The sequence below is a fragment of the Lontra canadensis genome, unplaced genomic scaffold, assembly GCF_010015895.1.
Source record: "Lontra canadensis isolate GAN:19392208 unplaced genomic scaffold, GSC_riverotter_1.0 scaffold27, whole genome shotgun sequence".
Taxonomy (NCBI): Eukaryota; Metazoa; Chordata; class Mammalia; order Carnivora; family Mustelidae; genus Lontra; species Lontra canadensis.
Genome location: NW_022631021.1, coordinates 2,172,651 through 2,194,169, shown reverse-complemented (window position 1 = coordinate 2,194,169; position 21,519 = coordinate 2,172,651). Strand labels below are relative to the sequence as shown.

The 21,519-nt window shown below is 36.4% G+C and overlaps 1 protein-coding gene across 3 annotated transcripts in view; it reads right to left on the bottom strand.

Annotated features, from left to right (window-relative positions):
- Positions 1 to 21,519, bottom strand: part of COL12A1 (collagen type XII alpha 1 chain) — a 117,859-nt gene that overhangs the window by 49,574 nt on the left and 46,766 nt on the right. For all 3 annotated transcript variants that reach the window (XM_032864353.1, XM_032864355.1, XM_032864354.1), the window contains 10 exons: positions 19,873 to 20,012; positions 19,229 to 19,358; positions 10,830 to 10,972; positions 10,403 to 10,532; positions 8,385 to 8,521; positions 7,134 to 7,263; positions 3,574 to 3,713; positions 3,095 to 3,227; positions 2,956 to 2,982; positions 2,459 to 2,601 (listed from right to left, as the gene is read on the bottom strand). In XM_032864353.1, coding sequence (XP_032720244.1) covers positions 2,459 to 2,601; positions 2,956 to 2,982; positions 3,095 to 3,227; positions 3,574 to 3,713; positions 7,134 to 7,263; positions 8,385 to 8,521; positions 10,403 to 10,532; positions 10,830 to 10,972; positions 19,229 to 19,358; positions 19,873 to 20,012 — 1,253 coding nt within the window. The remainder of the gene's footprint in view (positions 1 to 2,458; positions 2,602 to 2,955; positions 2,983 to 3,094; positions 3,228 to 3,573; positions 3,714 to 7,133; positions 7,264 to 8,384; positions 8,522 to 10,402; positions 10,533 to 10,829; positions 10,973 to 19,228; positions 19,359 to 19,872; positions 20,013 to 21,519) is intronic.

The window sequence follows — 21,519 nt, the reverse complement described above, 5'->3', positions numbered from 1 at the left end:
AAGGGTAAGTGTTAGCCTTGTTCTCTCAGTCTCACTGATCTGTTAAAGCTCTTTCTACATGGGTGCTGTTTGAGATACTGACCAAAATCTGGAAACACATTCCACACTGAAGATTTAAAATATAACTTATGGTATAATTTTAAATGTAAAGTATGCACCTTAAATCACAAAAGGCATTCTAAGCCTTAAACTGGTGACCTCAAAAAGATATTCCAACTTGCTTGCCGCCAGCACAGCAAAATTTCATCCAAAACACATTTCATGGATCTCTTCCCCCAAAAGGCATTAATCATAAGTGAGCTAGAAAGGAGTTTTAAGATAGCAAAGAATTGCCAAATATTAGAGGCTCCACATCATTTGCTATTATTTTTACTTTTTTATAGAGGTTTTTTATTTGCTTTAGAGAACACATTAAAATGATGCAGCAGAAGATCTAAAACTTTGATGTTTCCCCCAAAAACTGCCATTCTAACAACATTAGCTGTGCAAACTATGTGACTAGACCCTTTGCCAGACCACACTCAGGGCTGGGGTTCCCAGCCATCTCTATGATACCAGCCTTGTGGTATGAAGATTTTCAAATTTCCTCCAGTTACAGAATTTGAAATTTTTTATTCACTGCTTAAGGCCATCTAGCTATCTTGTTGAAAGAAAATTTGTATGATTTGTTAACAGTCTACTGAATTCAAATACTTACGTGATACTAATTAAAATCATATGAAAATGGCACCCTGCCCACAAAGAGTGCACATCTGGATGGCTGGACATGTCAGTAACAGTCCAGATGTTTCCAACTTACCACCCATCAACTCTTTGAGTGCCAGAGAAAACCTCAGTGAAACACTGTACTCATCCTCAGTATGAGGCAAACTTGACAGTGGCTAATTTTATTAAATTGAATATTAGATGTTATGAGAGAGAAGTATCCATATCTGTACAAGCCCTTTGATATTTAACAGATCCGAAGGCATCCACTTAGTAGAACTAGCCCTATGAGTAAGCAGAAGGGTGTCTACTTACTTCTCCCATCCAGCTCTCCAAAATTCTGGTATCAGTAATTCAAAACTTTATTTCATGGACTAGCAGTAAAATGCAAATATCCCTAAGAACAACAAACCTTGAGGGATTGTCAGCTAATACATATCAGAGGGTGAGTTCATGAGACTTCTTCAAGTTATAACAAACCTCTGTAAGGCAGTAAAGAAACTGAGGACAGCAGCTGGAGGGTCACTATCACCAAGAGTAGAAATGCTGGAGACGAGCCTCACCTGCTTCATAGTTTTACCCAAATCTGGCCTGGCATAGGCAAAAGAAGTTCTGTTTCTGACATGAAAATATCTGTTCATCACGTGTGTCTTATCTTATTTCCTACAAAAGCCAGTTGACTACAGTTGGTATTTAGTGTATTACTGGTAACCTGTTTAATTAGACAACATTTCTATCCAAAGATACTCGCTAAGACTAATTGTATGGAAATCTCAAAAGATCAACTCGAAAGTCACACGAGGATGAAAGAGGGTCTGGTTCAGCTAAACCCACTTAATATGCAGTATCAGAAACCTTTAACCACTGCCAGCATCCATGCCTGCTAACATCTCTAAACTGCGAAGACATAGAACCCATTTGCTAGAGCTCAGTAAGTCATGTGACTAATTGATAATAACTCATATCTCATATTTCTCTCTAAGACAATGTGAGGAAATAGTATAGCCTAAAGAATGTCAACAAAATACTAAACCTTACCAAAAGAGGCATTTGAAATAAATCAGGAAGCATCCCTTCCTGGTGTAAAAAATCATGATGCTTCTTATATGTGCAGTTCTAGTCACACATCTCACAAAGCAAAGCTGGAGAAGGTTCAAAAACAGACACCTAATATAAGCAAGGTGAATGAACTAGGATTCTGTAAATGGGGAAGACCAGAAAGATAAAGAAGATGAAGGCTATTGACAGTCATACCACCTTTCCAGAAACCTCTGTTTGGATAAATATAAAAATGATTAACAGTATGAATTAGGGGAACAGCCACCTAGATCTGGAAATTCCAGATACAAGAGATATCTTATGGCATGCAAAAACCAGAAAATTACAATAACAGAAATTTGGCAAACTTTCAGTATTTGATTAAGTTTAAGAGATACATATTAAAAATCTAAAGACCCCCCCCAAAAAAAAACCCCTAGAAATCTTCATAGATAATCCAGCCCTAAGAGTTTCTAAGGGAAATGTCTATGCATGAGGCACAACCCTGATGCTGTGGGGCTACCCAACATGAAAAGCAACTTTCATCTCCCAAGAGGGTGTCCAAGTTCCCATAAGAATGGAGTCAAATAAATCCATTCATCACAGTAAATTCAGCATCTCTCAAAGTAGTACAACTAACTATACATTGGGTAGGGAAGAGTTTGAGGAGAAGAGGTAGAATTTTCCAAGTTACATATATTTTTTTTTTAATTACCGTTTGCTCATTGCCTTCTCCTGTTGAAGGCTGGTAAGTGATTCTGTATTTCTGCACACGACCACTGGCAGGATCCCATTTAACAGTCAAGCTGTTAGATGTTGCATTGTACACCTGAAGGTTTCGTGGGCCACTTTTTGGAGCTGAAAAAAAGGTTGTTGAGAAACATAGTAAGCTCATAGAATGAGGCCTCCTCCCAAAATAAGCACCATTCACAAAAAAATCAATATACTTTTAGGTTTAGGACTAAATTTGACCTCATGATAACTGATGGTCATGGAATCCTACATGACTCCTTAACAAATGGCAGTTAAGCAATGTTTTTTAAAAAAAAGTTTTAACAAAGTCCCAAGAGATGCCTTATAATTTAAAAGCAGAAAAAACTGTTTACAATGGATTTTGTGGTATTTTTTCCATTCATTCACTTGTTCGTTCATTCATTCATTCATTCATTCATTATTTGGTCATTTATATGGTTCAGCAAATTAAACTCTTACCTTGTGTTGTTAGGGGTATCAAACGTGCTAAAATTTAAAAAAAAACAGAATTTGGGGAAATATTACTAATATAGTTATAGCTCTATTTTTTTAATTAACTTTAACATAATAATGTCCTATTTGAAAGCTGAACACCTACGTGTGCGCTCACTGCCAGTCAGGTCATCACTTTCTGACTCATCAGGATAAATGGCAGTAACAGAAACTTCATAGAGAGTGTTCGGGTTCAGGTTTTCAAACACCAAAGTATTTTCATCTCCATTTAAGATGGTCTTAGTGAAAGAGAAAAAAAAACACACACACCCACAAAAAATTAAGTCACCATGTCTATCATACTCTCGATGGCAGTTTATTGACATTATTTAGCCAGAAGTTCTTCCGCCTTTAATACATGCCAGGAGCTCAAATGTCACTAATAGAAAAGGATGCTTTTCAGGCAACAAAGGTAATACCTATTTCAAACACAATTCCTTGTCATGAAATAAGAAGTTTAAAAAAAACTTTTAAAAAGGAAGGAAGGGAGGAAGGGAAGGGAAGATAAGGGAAGAAAGGAAAGTGGGGGAAGGGAGGGGGAGGGGGAAGGAGGGGGTAGGGAGGAAGGAAGAGAATTAACATTACCTCCATCTTATCTGAGCTTCCAAAAGGCGCCCAGGTTATCCTGTAAAGGGACACATCTGAAGCTCCATGATCCCAAGTCCCTCGGAAGCTCTCCGGTGTCACTTCGGTAATCCTTAGGTTTGTTGGGGCTGGCACCGTGCCTATCATGAGGTAAAGCAGGACAAAGTTTCTGAACAAACAATATAATACACAAATGATATAATAAAGCCGCCTCGTTTTATCTTCATGGACATGAAGAAACAGGCTGAAATCATCATTTAGAACCAAGTATCTTACCAATTCAGTTCATCTGAAAGGGAAGTATAGGAGAAAGCTCCAAAAACTTCAAGTACCTTATGGATGTAATAGGCTACTATTTGTATTAAATTAATATGGTGCATGGAGCCCTGGGTGTTATGCACAAACAGTGAACCATGGAACACTACATCAAAAACTAATGATGTATTGGACAGTGAGTAACATAACACAATAATTTAAAAATGATGATTTTTTTCTAAATACCTCTTAGTAGATGTGATACACACACACACACACACACACACACACACACACACACCGGAATACTATGCAGCCATCAAAAGAAATGAAATCTTGCCATTTGCGATGATGTGGATGGAACTAGAGGGTATTACGCTTAGCGAAATAAGTTAATTGGAGAAAGACAATTATCATATGATCTCCCTGATATGAGGAAGTGGAGATGTAATGTGGGGGATTTGGGGGATGGGAACAGAATAAATGAAACAAGATGGGATCAGGAGGGAGACAAACCATAAGAGACTTAATCTCACAAAACAAACTGAGAGTTGCTGGGGGGAGGGGTGTAGGGAGAGGGTGGTGGGGTTATACACATTGGGTAGAGTATGTGCTATGGTGAGTGCTATGAAGTGTGTAAACCTGATGATTCACAGACCTGTGAATCTGGGGCTAATAAAACATTATATGTTTATTAAAAAAAATTTTTTTAATTTAAATAAATAAATAAATAAATAAACACCTCTTAGTAAGACTCTTTTAACCCAGTTAATCATTCTGCATCTCACACATTTTTTTCAATGTCATATTTGAAAGCTGAACATTTACATGTCAAAACTATGAACTTGTTCGCAGAGCAGTACACATAAGCACAAACTTTGGTATTGATTATCAAAGAGTGCATAGTCTATCATAGTCTATGAAATATTGTGATCTAAGTAAGTCATGTGTGAGGTTTTCCTGTAGAATGCTAATGTTAAACACAACTGAGGAAGACTGTACTGACTTTGTCCAGAGATAGGAATAACCCTACAGGGTTGATGACTGCTGAAACCCCAATTAAAAGCCCCTCCATTGACCAGGCACTCTAGTTAGTTCACAGCACATGGAATCTGGAATGTCTGCCCCCGGTTCTGAGCTTTCATTGTCAATTACTTCTTTATCCACTATTGACCAATTCTGACTTCACAAAATCCAGGGCCATCAAAAATGTATTTCTAATAATTATAATGAAAAGGCTCATTGAGAGAAAATGAGTGGTACCATGTCCAGAAGCACAACTGCAAAACAAACCAACTGTTAAGAATACACTTTGGCTATACCTAAAGTTATTAGAACATCTCAAGGTTTTTTTTTAATTTAATTTTATTTTTTTTCAGTGTTCCAAGATTCATTACTTATGCACCACACCCAGTGCTCCATGCAATATGTGCCCTCCTTAATACCCACCACAGGTCTCACCCAACCCCCACCTCCATCCCCTCCAAAACCAACCACATATTGAAAGTATTGATTTAGTATACTAACTTACCTGCTTTCACTAGACTTTTTTCCTGACTTTTTTCCTGTACTTCACCTGTTATGCATGTGCAAAACTGTCAGTTTACTCATACACAGCAATTTTCACTTCCAGACACTACCCTTACCAAGTAAGAACCAACGCCAGCAAGGCAAGTGAGACTGCTAAGAGGGATCACGGGTAAGAAAGTAGCAGAAGTAGATACTGTCAGTTGTTAAGGCATAGGCTGTGCCATTTGGCAAGAGGCCCGATCAGGTACAGAGAGCTAGGTATGAAAGGAGAAGTTTTTGAACCTCTAGTGAGGGAGTGACAGGACAGCAAGTAAAAGTTCAGATTTGTATTGATCCCACCAGTAGCTAACCAGATGAGGCAGGGCAAGTCATTTAAATTCTCTAGACCTGTGCTGTCTACTCTCAGAGTCACCAGCCATATACAGCTACTGAGTACTTGAAATGTGGCTAGTCCAAATTGAGATCTAATGTAAGTATAAAATTAACACACACTGGATTTCAAAGAATTATTATGGTAAAAATTATGTGAAATATCTTAATACTTATTCTACTGATACATGTTGAAATGACAATATTTTTGATACATTGGGTTGAATATAATACATTATCACAATTAGTTTCCTTTCTTTCTACTTTTTCAAATGTGGCTACTAGAAAATTTTGAATTATAGAAGTAGCTGTCATTATATTTCTTCAGAACACTGAGAGCTCTAGACCTCAAGTTCTTAGCCCCTATTTGAGCAGGAAATTATGTGTTGAGCATGGTGCCAGGCACTAGAGATGCAAAGTTGTACAAAGTAAGTGTGTCTCTGGCTTCACTTGGGGGGAAGAAGGGGAAAGCAGAATAGATAGGAAAAAACAAACAGGTAGTCATAATTGGAAGTATGGTATATATGGTATATATACCATATATATATATATATATGGTATATACCAAATCATAATTGGTAGTACTATGGGAGTACCCTAGAGAGAAAGAAACAGACAGCTCTGGAAGCAGCACCAAAATGGAGCTGGTGAGGAGGAGCCTAGGAAGGCTGCCCGACATCTCCCCTGATTCTCCATTATGCAGTCCTCCCCTTCACCTGACATCCAACAAACAGCATGCAATCTGAGCTCCGCTTACCTCACCATCCCTACACCATCCCATGTGTTCTCAATCAATTTTTTCTTATCTCCACAATGAAATCATGAACTGGTAAGGGCAAAGATACTTATATTTTGTTACCCCAATAAGACTTTATATATAGTAAGATCTCACAAAATATTTGATAACTAACACAACCTTCCCAGAGAAAATGTCCAGTGTGCATCAAGAACTTACTTCCTCCCCATTGCAGCCCCTCACCCACAAGCACGTGCACATCCACACACACAAAACATGCACAAACACACACCAGTTAAGTATCTGGAAGATGAAGTAATGACAGTGGTGGATAGAATAAAGGAGGATAAAAATTATCATAAAAGGAATGGACAAGTTCAATCACTCTATTATATACCTAAAACTAATGTAACTCCATATGTTATAGGGGAATTAAAATTAAATTATATTAAATTAAAATTAAAAACTTAATTGAAAATAAAAATAAATAAATAAGAAGAATGGACATGAAGGTAGAAGATAAGAAGAAAATAAGTGAAAAGCAATCTGTGAATTTAAACATTAAATACTCAAAAAATTGGAACCAAGAAACAAAAGGACCCAATAAGTTCAGTTACACAATCATGTCATGTCATTTCTCAAGTATCAGTGTAGCACAATTATAACTTACGGGTAGTTTCTTGAGCAGTCATGGGGGGAGACTCCCCTTCATCATACACTGCAGAGACGCCTACTGTGTACAGGGTTTGTGAGAAGAGGTCTTTGAGAGGGGTGCTGGTCCGTGACCTGTCTACCTCTACCTGTAATAGAGCAGTGGAACTATTTTTAGGAAGGGTCTAGTTTTAACATCTCTGTTGTTTATTGTACTTCTTAGCACAAGAGCATAAGAATTGTGCTACAAAAAATAGCAATGTTTTTCAATATGCATGAGTCCAGGAACTGGAGACAGTTTAAATGCTTATAAAGTGGGAAAATGTATGTACTAGAGCTCTATTTGAATGCCAGGGTTTGGTAAATAAGACTGCCAACAGATTCAAACAACCTAATCATTTTTCACTGACAGTTTCTCTGTTTCCCTTTGCATCACTGCTTTATTTCTCTCAGAAATTGTCTTCTGTGCATTATCTCATTTACTGTGCACAAGAGTCCTGTGAGACCCTCTGGTCATGGTGTCTCTTTTGAAATCGAAACCTAGAATGAAATGAATGCGTGCATATGTATAAATTAGCTTTGATATAATCCAACTGAACAGCATGGTCAATAACTAGGGGCTTCCAGAAACTATTTCTATCTTCCAAAAATGTCTCTGAGATTCTGACATTGATACGCTTTCAAGCACAGATAAGTTTTAAACCCATTCTCTAGTGAAAACCCTCAATTTGCTCCCACTTTGAATTAGGTTGTCATGGAAACAAATCTCTGCCCCATCTCAAAAATGTTCATGGCCAAAAGGACTTTCTTCTAAAGATCTATTTATTTACGCTTTCTCTCAGAACTTCTCCATTGTCCTATCTTCCTATTATCTGACAAACTATCCTCTTCCTTCCTGTACCACTTACTGGCTTTTATTTTTAGACATATTATTATTTTTTTTTTAGTAATTCATAGAATGTAGAGCACCAAAAAAGATATCTGGATGAGAAGAAAGTACTATCTACATTCTATGACTCTTTGTCCACTAAGGGATGATGATTTTGAGATGAGTATCATGGAAGATAATATTTCTAACATAAATGCAACAAAATCCAATATATTATCAATATTCAAAAATTGCTCTACTAATATAACAAGCTTTCAACCCTAGATTAATAAAGTGCCAAATATTCAAAACACACTATCCTCTGCACTTTTTTGAGTTCTGTTGTTAAACCTACTTGGAAAACAAATACTTCCAAATCCATTCTTCTAATCTTCAACCTACCTCTTTGACATCGTCTTCTGGTGTTTTGTAGCGAACGATGTATTTACGCACTTTTCCAGGCGCGGGTTCCCATAAGACATTCATGGTGCTGTGAGTCACGTCTCTGAGTCTCAGATCTCGAGGTTTGGGTAAAGGCACTGGAGATGCATGAACAATGAACTCCAGATGTGGCTCTCAACCACAAAACTCTAAAGCATTTACACAAGCTTTCAAGGAGTTGTTTAGAGAAAATTTAACAGTGTGCAGCAAAGTAACTTTAAACAAATAGCTCTGATGACAAAAGTACTATGATTCTACCAGGTAAAGCTCAAGTCCTCTTAAGAAAATTTCTTAAAATATGATAAGTTAAAATTTTTATTACAATTCTAATTTCTCTTTTATATGTAAACTTCGACTCTATTTTCCAGCTCTTTCTTGCTGCTCAGCTATAGTAAATCATAATTCACCACAAATGTACAGCTTGTGTTTCTTTCTCAGATATTTAAATCAGTTAGGATAGAAAACAAAATCCAAAGAGTTATGGTCTCCTAAGAATAGAAAATGATAGAAAAACAAATGGTTATGAGAGTGAGGGATGAAAATGGGCCAAAATTAAGCACCTGGTAAGCTTATAAGAAAATCCATAGGGGTCTAAATGGTTATGAGAAAATTCAAATGATAAATTTTTGCCAAGTCAAAGCCTTACTTAAAAAGAACAAAACAAGGATAACTAACAAAGAAAGTTTCTTTTATTATATGAGACAGATCTCATTTTCCAGCTGCCCATTGACCAATTTCCTTTTGTCTCTCATTTCAACTCTGTGCATCTCTTCTCCTAAATGTCTCCCTCCACCTACATGATTCTGCACCTTTATCCCTTCGATGTTGTTGTCTCTTGGCATCTCTCTGTGTCCTCCCTTCCTCCACTGGTGCAGTCAACTTTATATCAAATCCATGACCGTACTTGCCTTTCATCCCACTATGACTCTCGGGTCTTCTCTCCCAGCACTTTGAGAACACAGGTTTCCATCCCTAGCTGGCTTCCCACTCTTTCCATTTGCCACTACCTCATTTCTACAAAGCCACCAATTCCAGACAGGGTTTAATAAATAAAAAATGATTATTTGTTGTCAATGAATTTATACTGTCCCACCTTTCAGGGGCTCTTTCTCTTTTCTGCCTTATCATGATTCTCAGTCCCCTTTCTCCCTTGAAGATTTCTTCTGTCTTCTTAATTGCCTTAAAAATGTGGGCTGAGCCTCAAATTTAAGCCATGTCATCTACCTCATCATGACCTCAATAAGCATAAAACAAAACCTCCAGCCAGGAAAGGCAAGGGTTCTAGGTGCAATTCTTGCCACTTTTCAAGAAGAAAACACCTAAATGCCAGTGAAACAAGCCAAAAATACAAAAGGAATTGATCAACGCACACAAGAAAAGTGCAAACCCCAAAGGAGTTCATGTGCTCTATGTTGCCTGGTATTACCTCATGGTACATTCCCAATATCTAGCATAGTTACTGAAGTATATGACCAATGTTTTTGGATTGAGTAAGCTGATTAACTCACTTAATCGAAACGAAATTTTCTATAAGTGCCATAAAGTACCTACTTCAGCAAGAACCTGGAACGTCTTAATATTAAGTCTAGCATCTTCCTCCAAAAGTACACTCACCCAACATTCCCTTCTCACCAGGGCTATATACCTTACTTCATGGATATACAATACCAACTTTAAGATATACATTATTTTATGCTCCATGCCCTGACGCTTGGCCAAAAGTACACCATCAATTGTAAGAAACATCTTAATATCAGCTATGTTCAATGTGAAAAAAAAGTACACCCTAGAATCAATTTAAGATGCTGTCATAAGGCTAGAGTTAATTTTAATTCTTGAATTTGACTGCCATAAGGAATAATCTTGTGACTTATGCATAAATTATCAAATTATTGATAACATTATTGGGTAAAAGAAAAATCCTAATGAACATTATGTTTACAACAGTAAGGAAAGAAGGAACACTGGCAGTATCTTACACGTGACTTCCCGAGCAGTGACAGGTTCACTAGCGAGGTCATGCAAGGCAGCCTGGACTGTGACTGCATACTCGGTGTTGGGAAAAAGATCAGTCAGTTGCACATCATTCACTGTTGGCCCTACACGCATCTGCATATGGACATACCAAAGGGAAATAAGACATTCAAATCAAACCTTTCCACTTACCGGGGATATGCAATTACAGCCTACTTGTAACTACTAGATGATAACACAACTTTTCTTTTTCACCTCTCTGAAATGAATTTCCTTCTTCATGCTAATGTTTTTTAAAATGTGTCTAATTTTCTATTTTTTTGTTTTGCACATAATGTTATAAATGATTCATAAGCAACTGGAGTTTAATGAGGATTCTAAAACTATAAAGTCTCAGAAAGACTCAATGAAAAAGAAACAAATGTCTCCCACCTCTTTGAGTTTTCTTGGTTCTGTGGCGTTGATGGGTTCGTATGACAAGGTGTAGCCAGTAGCCCCTCCCACTGGCTGCCATTGCACATGCATGGTGGTAGGGCTAACATCATAAATGTTCATGCTGACCACAGGGACTGGTACTGTTGGAATGTAAAGGCAAACATCAGTCTAATGCCTGTCATTCTACTCATTTTTAATTGTTGTTTCCTACTTACTAAGTGATATTTATATATGCTAAATAGAGAATGAGTTGCTATGAGAAGTCAGTGAGAGCCAATAGAATCCTTTCCTCTCTCCTGAAAAACCCAATCTCATTGTTCATTGCCATATCGTACTCAGGACTGCAAGTTACAACTATTTCACGGAGGAACAAAGTTTAAATTTCAACTGGCATTCCAATGAGTCTATATGGAAGCCAAAATAGATAACAACTTCCTGAGATTTCAATCTCTTTTTCTGGAACATCTTTAAGTTGACTATTTTCAGTCTTCAATCATAGAATTTCATACATAAGTAACCAGCACAGTATTTTACATCAGCTTTCACAAAAAAATAATTTAAGTGAGAGAATCATACATTAATAACTGGAACTTAGGGGATTCATGACTTTTTGAAGATAGGTTCATGAGGCACAGTAAAAGATTTACAGTCTCCTCTTCATTTAATGCCAATATAGATTCACATATATTGTCCAAAGACTGAGTTTAAAGTTTTCAGAAATTATCAGATTAATCCTGCCCATTATTAAATACATTATTTCCCACCTCCTATGGTATAATATGAAGGCTAGTGACAGAAAAGATGGAGGAGGGGTTCAAGATGGCAGCATAAGAACATCTGAAATCACTTCCTCCCATGGATATAATAAATTTATAGCTACACATGAAATAATATCCTCTGAAAAGGACCTGAGACTAGATAAACAGTGCTTCCACAACAAAGATAAAAGATACATATCAAGCAGGTAGGAGAAGTAGAAACTCAGCCTTGTCCAGGACCCCACTCCAAGCATGGTGACTCACAGTTGGGAAGGAATTCCCAAAATATGGAACTCCCCCTCAAGAAGCAAAAGAAGTGTGCCCCACCTCAAGTACCTTGATCTTTGAGTCCAGCACCTGAAAAAGAAGCCCCTAAAATGCCTCATTTTGAAAATGAACAGGGATGAAGTCCAGGGAAACCAAGAAACTAGAAGGAATAGAGAACATGCTCTTAAAGAGCTCGTGCACAGACCCACTTGTCCTGAGATCCTGTGTAAAAGCAACAGTTTGGAAAATGCCTAGATCATAAGTGAGACAGACCTGCTTACTAATTTTAAAGCAGTTGCCAGAGAGGCAGGAACCTGCATTGGCCTTCTCTACGGACAGAAGCACTGACTGGTGTCATTTTTGCAATCCTATTCTAACTTGTTAGTGATAGAGCTGGAAGCACCCTTTTTGGTGTTCTCCCTCATGTCTGCTAGTATGCATGCTACATGCTCCATCCACCCCAGTAGCAGTTGCACCGCAACCAGGCTGGGTGAGTGCCCCATATCCTACCGAACCTGCACCAAAGCTGTGGCCCCACCATAGCCAGCAGGTCCACATAGTCCACACAAGAGATGTCCCACCCACAAGATGGTTGCCTGGCTCTGGAGTCCAGGGGAGACTGTACTCTGGACCCCATGGATCATCTCCTACACAAGATCACTCCTTCAAGACTGGGAGAGGTAGCATTTTTACCTGATAAATATACACAGAGAGTCAGGCTAAATGAGGAAACAGAGGCCTATATTCCAAACCAAAGAACAGGACAAATTCCCAGAAAAAGATTTTAATGACATGAATATAGCAATCTACTCAACAAAGAGTTCAAAGTAATGGTCATAAAGATATTCACCAAACTCAGGAGAAGAATGGATGAACACAGTAAGAACTTCAACAGAGATGGAAACTAGAAGAAAATACCAAACAGAATTTATAACTGAAATGAAAAATATACTAGAGGGAATCAACAGCAGAATGGATGAAGTAGAAGCCCAAATCAGTGGGCTGGAAAACAAAGCAATGGATTTCAACTGGACAGAGCAACAAACTGAGAAAGAATTTTAAAAAGTAAGGATACCTAAAGGGACCTTTAGGACAACATCAAATGGTATAATATTTGTATTATAGAGGTCCTAGAAGGAGAAGAGAGAGAAAGGACCAGAAAAATTATTCAAAGAAATAATAGCTGAAAAATTCCCTTACCTGGGGAAGAAAACAGAAGTTTGGGTTCAGAAAGCCCAGAGAACTCCAAAAAACAAACAAACAAAAAACAAAACAAAACAAAACAAAAAAACCAGAGAAGGAGAACCACACCAAAGTACATTATAATTAAAATGGTACAAGTTAAGAATAAAGAGAGAATCTTAAAATAGTCAAGAAAAACACTTTAGGGATGCCTGGGTGGCTCAGTCAGTTAAGCGGCTGCCTTCAGCTTGGGTCATGATCCCAGGGTCCTGGGATCAAGTCCCACATCGGGCTTCTTGCTCCACAGGGAGCCTGCTTCTCCCTCTGCCTCTGTTTGCCACTCTGCCTGCCTGTACTCCCTCTATCTCTCTGACAAATAAATAAATAAAATCTTAAAAAAAAAAAAGAAAAAAAGAAAAGAAAAACAATTTATTCCATACAAGGGAAACCCCATAAGACTATCAGAGATTTTTTCAGCAGAAATTTTACAGGCTGGAAGGAAGGGTCATGATATATTCAAAATGCTGAAAGGAAAAATTTTCCAACCAAGAATTCTCTATCCAGAAAGACTATCATTCAGAATTTAAGAAGAGATGAAGAGTTTTCCAGATAAGCAAAAGCTAAAGGAGTTCATCACCTCTAAACTGACCTTATAAGAAATGTTAGAGGGATTTCTCTACACTGAAATGAAAAGAAAATATATTCATTAATAAGAAGAAAATATATGAAAGTAACAATCTCACTGGAAAAGGTAAAGAGATAGTAAAAATAGATCAATCACTGATAAGGCAAGTATGAAGATCAAAAGGTATGAAAGTCAAAACATAATAAAATCTATTAAAATTACAATAGTTACCTAAAGGATCATAAAATAAAAAGACATAAAATGTGTCATCAAAAATATAAAATATGGGGGATAAAAATGTAAAGCTTTGGAATGTGTTCCAATTTAAGTTTTTATCAATTTAAAAGAGTGTTATATACATAAGATGCTACAAGTGAACCTCACAGCAACCACAAAGAAAAACTTATACTAAATACATAAAAGAAAATAAGAAAGGATCTAAGCATAATATTAAAGAAAGCCAGCAAATCACAAGGAAAGAGAGAAAGAGGGGGAAAAAAAGGTCAAAGAAGAACTTCAAAAACAGCCAGAAAACAACAAAATGGAAATAAGTACATACCTAATGATAATTACTTCAAATATAAAAGAACTAAATTTACCAATCAAAAGACAAAGAGTGGCTAAATAGATTAAAAAACAAAAAAGAAATGTCTATGTGCTACCTATAAAAGACTTCAGAACTAAGGACACATACAGACTGTGAAGGAAGGGGATAAATTATTCTATGCAAATGGAAATGAAAAGAAAGCTGGCATATACTCATATCAGATAAAATAGACTTAAACACAAAGACTGTACTAAAAGACAAAGAGGAGCACCACATTATGATAATGGGATGAATCCAACCAGAAGACACAACATTTATAAATAAGTGTTTATTTATAAACACCCAACAAAAGAGCACAAAACTATATAACAAATATTTGAAAACCTAAAGGGAGGTTGGGGCACCTGGGTGACTCATTCTTTAAGTGGCTACCTTCGGCTCAGGTCATGATCCCAGGGTTTTGGGATCAAGCCCCACATCAGGCTCCCTATTCCGCAGGAAGCCTGCTTCTCCCTCTGCCCCCTCCCCCTGCTTGTATTCCCTCTCTCATGGTCTTTCTCTCTGTCAAATCAATAAATAAAAATCTTAAAAATAAAAAAAAAAAAAAAACCTAAGGGAGGGAGAAATTGAAAATAAAACAAGAATAGCAGGGGACTTTAACATCTTACTTACAACAATGAATAGATCATGAGACAGAACATCAATAAGGAAATTTTGACCTTAATTGACACATTAGATCATATGGACATAACAGAAATATACATAATGGATATATAATCAGAATATTTCATCCAAAAGCCACAGAATGCACGCTCTTCTCAAGTGCACATGTGCACATGGAACATTCTCCAAGACAGATTACATTTGGGCCACAAGATAAGTCTCAATAAATTCAAGAAGACTGAAATCACATCAAACATCTTCTCTGACAACAAAAGTAAGAAACTAGGAATCAATTACAGTAACAAAACTGGAAAGAATACAAAAACATTAAAATCAAACAATATACAATGGAACAACCATTAGGTAGTCAAAAAAAAATCAAAGGAGAAATCAAAAAATACCTCACAAAAATGGAAAAACATATAACATACCAAAATTTATGAGATGCAACAAAAGGGTTCTTAGACAGAAATAGGCCTACCTTGAGAAACAAAAAAAACTCAAGTAAACAATCTAATTTTACACCTAAAGAAACTAGAAAAAGAGAAACGAAGGAAGCCTACAGGTTAGTAGAAGAAAGAAAATAGTAAAATCAGAGTCAGAAATAAATTAAATAGAGAGTAAAATGAAAATAGGAAAGATTAGTGAAACGAAGAACTGGAAATGATAAACAAAATTGACAAACTTTAGGTAACTAACAAAGAAAAAAGTAAAAGGATTCAAATAAATAAATCAGAAACGAAAGAAAAGTTAATGATACCACAGAAATACAAAGGATCATAAGATAATAATACAATCCATAATATGTCAACAAACCAGACAACCTGGAAGAAAAGGGCAAATTCTTAGAAATATAGTCTTCCATGACTGAATTAGAAAGAAATAGAAAACCTAAGTAGACTGATTACTAGGAAGAAGATTGAATCAGTAATCAAAAACCTCAAAATAAACAAAAGTTCAGAACCAAACAACTTCACTGGTGAACTCTTCCAAACAGCCAACAAGATTCAATACATATCCTTCTCAAACTCTTCCAAAAATTAAAGGGAAGGGAATGCTTCCAAACACATTTTACAAGGCCAACACTATCCTGATACTAAAACCAGACAAGGATGACAGATAAAAAGAAGATTACAGGTCAATATCCTTGGCAAACATAGATGTAAAAATCCTCAACAAAATATAAGCAAACAAAATTCAACAATACATTAAAAGCATCATACATTATGATCAAGTGGGATTTATTCCAGGGGCGCAAGAATGACTCAAATTCACAAATCAATCAATGTGATACATAATATTAACAAAATGAAAGATAAAATCACATGATCATCTCAATAGATGGAGAAAAGTTACTCAATAAAATTCAACATCCATTTGTGATAAAATTCTCAAAAAATGGCTATAGAGGAAATATACCTCATATAAAGAGACCATATATGACAAACCCATAGATAACATTACATTTAATGGAAAAAAGCTGAAAGATTTTCTTCCAAGTTCAAGAACAAGACAAAGATGCCCATCCTTACCACATATATTCAACATAGTATCAGAAGTCCTAGACATAGCAGCTAGGCAAGGGGAAAAAAGATATTCAAATCAGACAGGAAGAACTAAAACTGTCCCTATTTGCAAATGATGATACTATATATAGAAAACCCTAAAGACTCTACCAAAAAACTGTTAGATCTACTAAATGAATTCAGCAAAACCACAGGATATAAGATCAATATACAGAGATCTGTGGTGTTTCCGTATACTAATAACAAACTCAAAAAGACAAATTAAGAATAAACAATCTCATTTATAATTTCATCTAAAAGAATCAAATATCTAGGAATAAACTTAACCAAGGAAGTGAAAGATCTGTACACTGAAAACTATAAGACACTGATGAAAGAAATTGAAGACTCACAAATACATGGAAAGATATACTGTGCTCACAGATTGGAGGAATTGATATTGTTAAAATGTCCTTAGTGTTGACAGAAATCTACAGATTCAATACAATCCTTATCAAAATTACAATGGATATTTCACAAAAACAGAACAAATAATGCTAAAATTTGTATGAAACCACAAAAGATCTTAAATAGCCAAAGCAATCTCAGGGAAAGGAGACCAAAGTTGAAGGTATCACACTCCCTGATTTCAAATTATACTACAAAGATACAGTAATAAAAACAGTATGGCACCAGCACAAACTTACACACACACACACACACACACATACACACACACGTCAATGGAACAGAATTGAAAGTCCAGAAATAAACCCACACATATATGGATAAATAATTTGTGACAGAGGAGCCAAGAACATACAATGGAATAAAAACAGTCTCTTCAACAAATGGTATTGGAAAACTGGTCAGCCACAGGCAAAAGAATGAAACTAGACCACTATTTTATACTCTACACAAAAATTAACTCAAAATGGATTAAACACTTAAATATAACACCTGAAACCATAAAACTCCTAGAATCAAAACATAGATGGTAAGCTCCTTGACATCAGTCTTGGTGATGTTTTTGTAGCTCAGACTCCAAAGGCAAGGAAAACAGAAGTAAAAAATAGGCAAATGAGACCACAAGAAACTAAAAATACTTCCTTCTGCACAGCAAAGGAAACCATCATCAAAACAAAAAGGCAACCTACTTAATGGGAGAAGATATTTGCAACTCATAACTCCAATAAAGAGTTAATATCCAAACTATATAAAGAACTCATACAGTTCAACAGCAACAAGAACAGCAAAACAAACAACTCAATTAAAAAATGGGCAGAGGATGTAAATAAATATTTTCCAAAAGAAGACATACAGATCGCTAACAGGCACATGCAGAGATGTTCAACATCACTAATTATAAGGGAAATGTAAATCAAAACTACAATGAGATACCACCTCATTCATACATGTTAGAATGATTATTATCAGAAATGATTATTATCAGAAAGACCATAAATAACAAGTGCTAGCAAGCTCACACACTATTGGTGGGATTGCAAATTGGTGCAGCCACTATAAAAAGAAAATGGTATGGAGATTCTACAAAAAGAGATTAAGAAAAGTACTATCATATGATTCAGCTATTCCACTACTGGCTAATTATTCAAAGAATGCAAAACCACTAATTCAAAAGATATATGCACCTCTATGTTCATTGCAGCATTACTTATAATCGCCAAGATATAGATACAACCTACATGTGCATTGACGGATAAATGGATAGGGAAGAGATGATATATTTATACAAGATGTATATAATGAAATATATATATTAATATGTAATATGTATAAATAATATATAATATATAATAAATATATATTATTACATAAATAAATACGTAAATATATATATGTGATGGGCCTGGAGGTGATGCTAAGTGAAATCAGAAGGAAGACAAATAGCATCTGATTCACTCATATGTAGAGTCTAAAAACAAACAAAAGCCAAAGAAACAATGAAACAAAACCAAATTCATGGATACAAAGAACAAATCAGTGGTTGCCAGAGGGGACTGGGGTTAGAGGGTGGGTGAAAGGGCTAGAGGATCAAGTGTAGAGTGATGGACAGTAATACCGTTTGAGGGGGGAATCCCTTGCAGTGTATACAGATGTTGACTTACAATGTTCTACACCTAAAACTTATATAGTAAAGAGAGAGAGAGAAGATAAAGATTTAACAGAACTGAAGATTAAATAGAATCAATCCTTGCCTTGGAGAGAGTGATGCCCAATTCTTTGTCTTATAAGAGGCCTCCCTTCCCCTGGAGTCCAGCCAAGAAGATGGGAGAAGGAAAGAGTATTTTTATGTGGCTTCAAAAACCCTACCAGGCCTCAGAAATCGTGCCAGGTGCAGGAGCAAGGAACATCTCTGTCAAAAGCTCTACTCAAAGTCAAAGCCATTAGAGCCTCTCAAGCAAAGGCCAGGAGGCAACGGCCGGAAGACAAGGGTGATCTCATTGATAGGAGGAAACTCTGACCACCTGCAAAACTGAAATAGGTCACCTCTGCACAGCTCCCCTTCCTAATCTGAGTCCCACTCCCCACATGATATCTTTCTTAAGAAGTGAATAACTCTATAAAAGGTAAGTTATCCCTCCAAGTTATCTATGGCTATGACTACCCATTCCACCAGTGGGGTCCCATGATGACTAGAACAAACAGTAAGAGCAGTTGAGTATTTATTGAGTACTTGGACAAAGAACACACTCAGTAAATATTTGTTGGATGGATATTGAATAAAGGAATGATTTGGAGGGCTGCCAAAAATCCTATATGGAATGCCTCCTGTTTATCTTAAAAAAGATAATGAGGAGAAGATTTTTTTTTTTAATCAGACTTACAGGTTTTTTCTGTGCCCTTCAGAGGTTCACTATATTCATCTTCCACTACAGAATACACATTAACAACGTACTCAGTTTCAGGCTTCAGATCTTTCAGTACTGTGCTACTTTCCAGTCGGCTGACATAAAACTAGAGGAAAAAAATAAAATAATAATAACTTAGGTTGTAATTGCTTTCCTCTTTTCTACTATAATTACAAAGTAGTTAACTGCAATGAATTTAGAAATTATATTTCAATGAGGCCATTGTTTTTCATTTTGGGAAATTACCAGATTACAATGAGATCTTAGACAATTCATGAAATTTATTCTCCCAGCTCTTGTTTCCTTATTTGTAAAATGAGTGGGTAAACTAGATCATATTTAATGTTTCCTTCCAACTCCATAACTCTAATATAAATTCAAAATTAATCAAGCATCCTTTAATTAAAAACCATATTGGTATTCTGCAATTCGTAGAAACTGTAAGAATTTAAGCAAAGCTCTTTCCCTTTATTTAAGCCCAAATGAAAGCACCATTGCTGACTCAGTTCTGCCCCACTTGACATCTTTCTTGCTCCACACCCAATATTTTTCTGAGTACTCATGTGAAGAAGTCAATCTCGCTATCAGGAGGGAATGGGTTGTAGGTGTTGCCTACTCACTTCTTGACGTTTCCCTCCAGAAACTGGGTAGTATTCCACCTTATACCTATCCACACTGTCAGAAGGAGGTGTCCAGCTCACTCTAAGAGAACGATGGGTTCGCTCAGAAATAACTAGATTAGAAGGTGCTTCCAAGTCACCTACACATGGAAACAAAATACATACGCTTATTTCATTATTATAGCAAGGTGATGAAATTTGAAATTAGATTATAATAATACTACTTCCCATATTTCAAACTTGTACACACATATACAGTGTATCAGTCTAGAGTCCCATTGCTCATAAGACTTCTCTGAATGGGTAGGCAAAGGATTCTTCAGCCCCAGAAGATTCAAGGCTGGGCTCATTGTCTTTCATAAAACTTGGTCCCACCCTTCCTTTAGGACACCACCAGTTTACCAGTCACCTAACTCAAAAACCTCTGAATCAACCTTGAATATGTCCTCCTTCCTCTAATCTTACACAATTGGCAATTCTATTGTCTCTATCACCTTTGGTACCACCCAAGTTCACCACATTTAAATTCATCATGTCTTACCTCCTTAACTATAGGTTATACTCTGTGAGAACGGAATTGGTTTCTTATTTATGTTTAGTTCCCCTACAGGACCTAGATCAGTGGTAAGAGAAGTTAACCACTTTCTTAGTCAAGAAAGAAGAAAAACAACCAAGTCTTTTAAAGTTTGGGAATACCCTACTGCCTGTGATTATGCTCTCTGTGGGTAAAGTGAAATGACCAATGAACAACAGAATGACTACAGAACAATATCCAGAATTAACATCAATGAAAATAGAAATACTAAGTTCACTATGACCATTAGAAAAATGTCCCCAATAATAATTTAAAGAGACTTAATCCAATGACTTCATTAGCATGTCAATCAGCCTCATAAAAACTCTTTCAACTGTCTTTGTAAAGCTGGGGAAAGAATTTCCATTCTTAGTACTCTAACCTTTATTATAGTTGGGTCATAATCAAGCCTACAAAATTATCAAGCAATTTTACTGTCTGAGAAACTAGAATGAATGCAACTATTACATAGTTGATTAAAAAAAATAAAGGAAAACAGATAAAAGATGTTTTCATCCCCACTCAAAGTCCTCTCCAACTAAATAAAACTATAGCTCTCTCAGCTAATCCAGAGCCAGAAGCCTACAAATTCTGGCTTCTTGGCTGGTTTATTTCTCCAGGGAAAAGGTCAGTCTGTTGTTCAAAATCCAAAAAGAAAATCTGTAAATGTTTGGAGAGAAAAACTCAAGAAGAAAAAGGCAAATAAATGCATCCTCAATACCCAAAGCATATGAATCATTTCTACCAAATTATTTATCTTCAAATAAGTTACAAGCCATTTCTAGTTTGCTGCCATCAGAAACAAATCAGAGAAAAAATCAGGGACTAAACTAATGATTTTCAGGGCACCTGGGTGGCTCAGTGGGTTAAGCCTCTGCCTTCGGCTCAGGTCATGATCTCAGGGTCCTGGGATAGAGACCCACATCCAGCTCTCTGTTCAGCAGGGAGACTGCTTCCCCCCACTCCCTCTCTGCCTGCCTCTCTGTTTACTTGTGATCTCTGTCTGTCAAATAAATAAATAAAATCTAAATAAATAAATAAACAAACAAACTAATGATTCTTAACTGAGGACA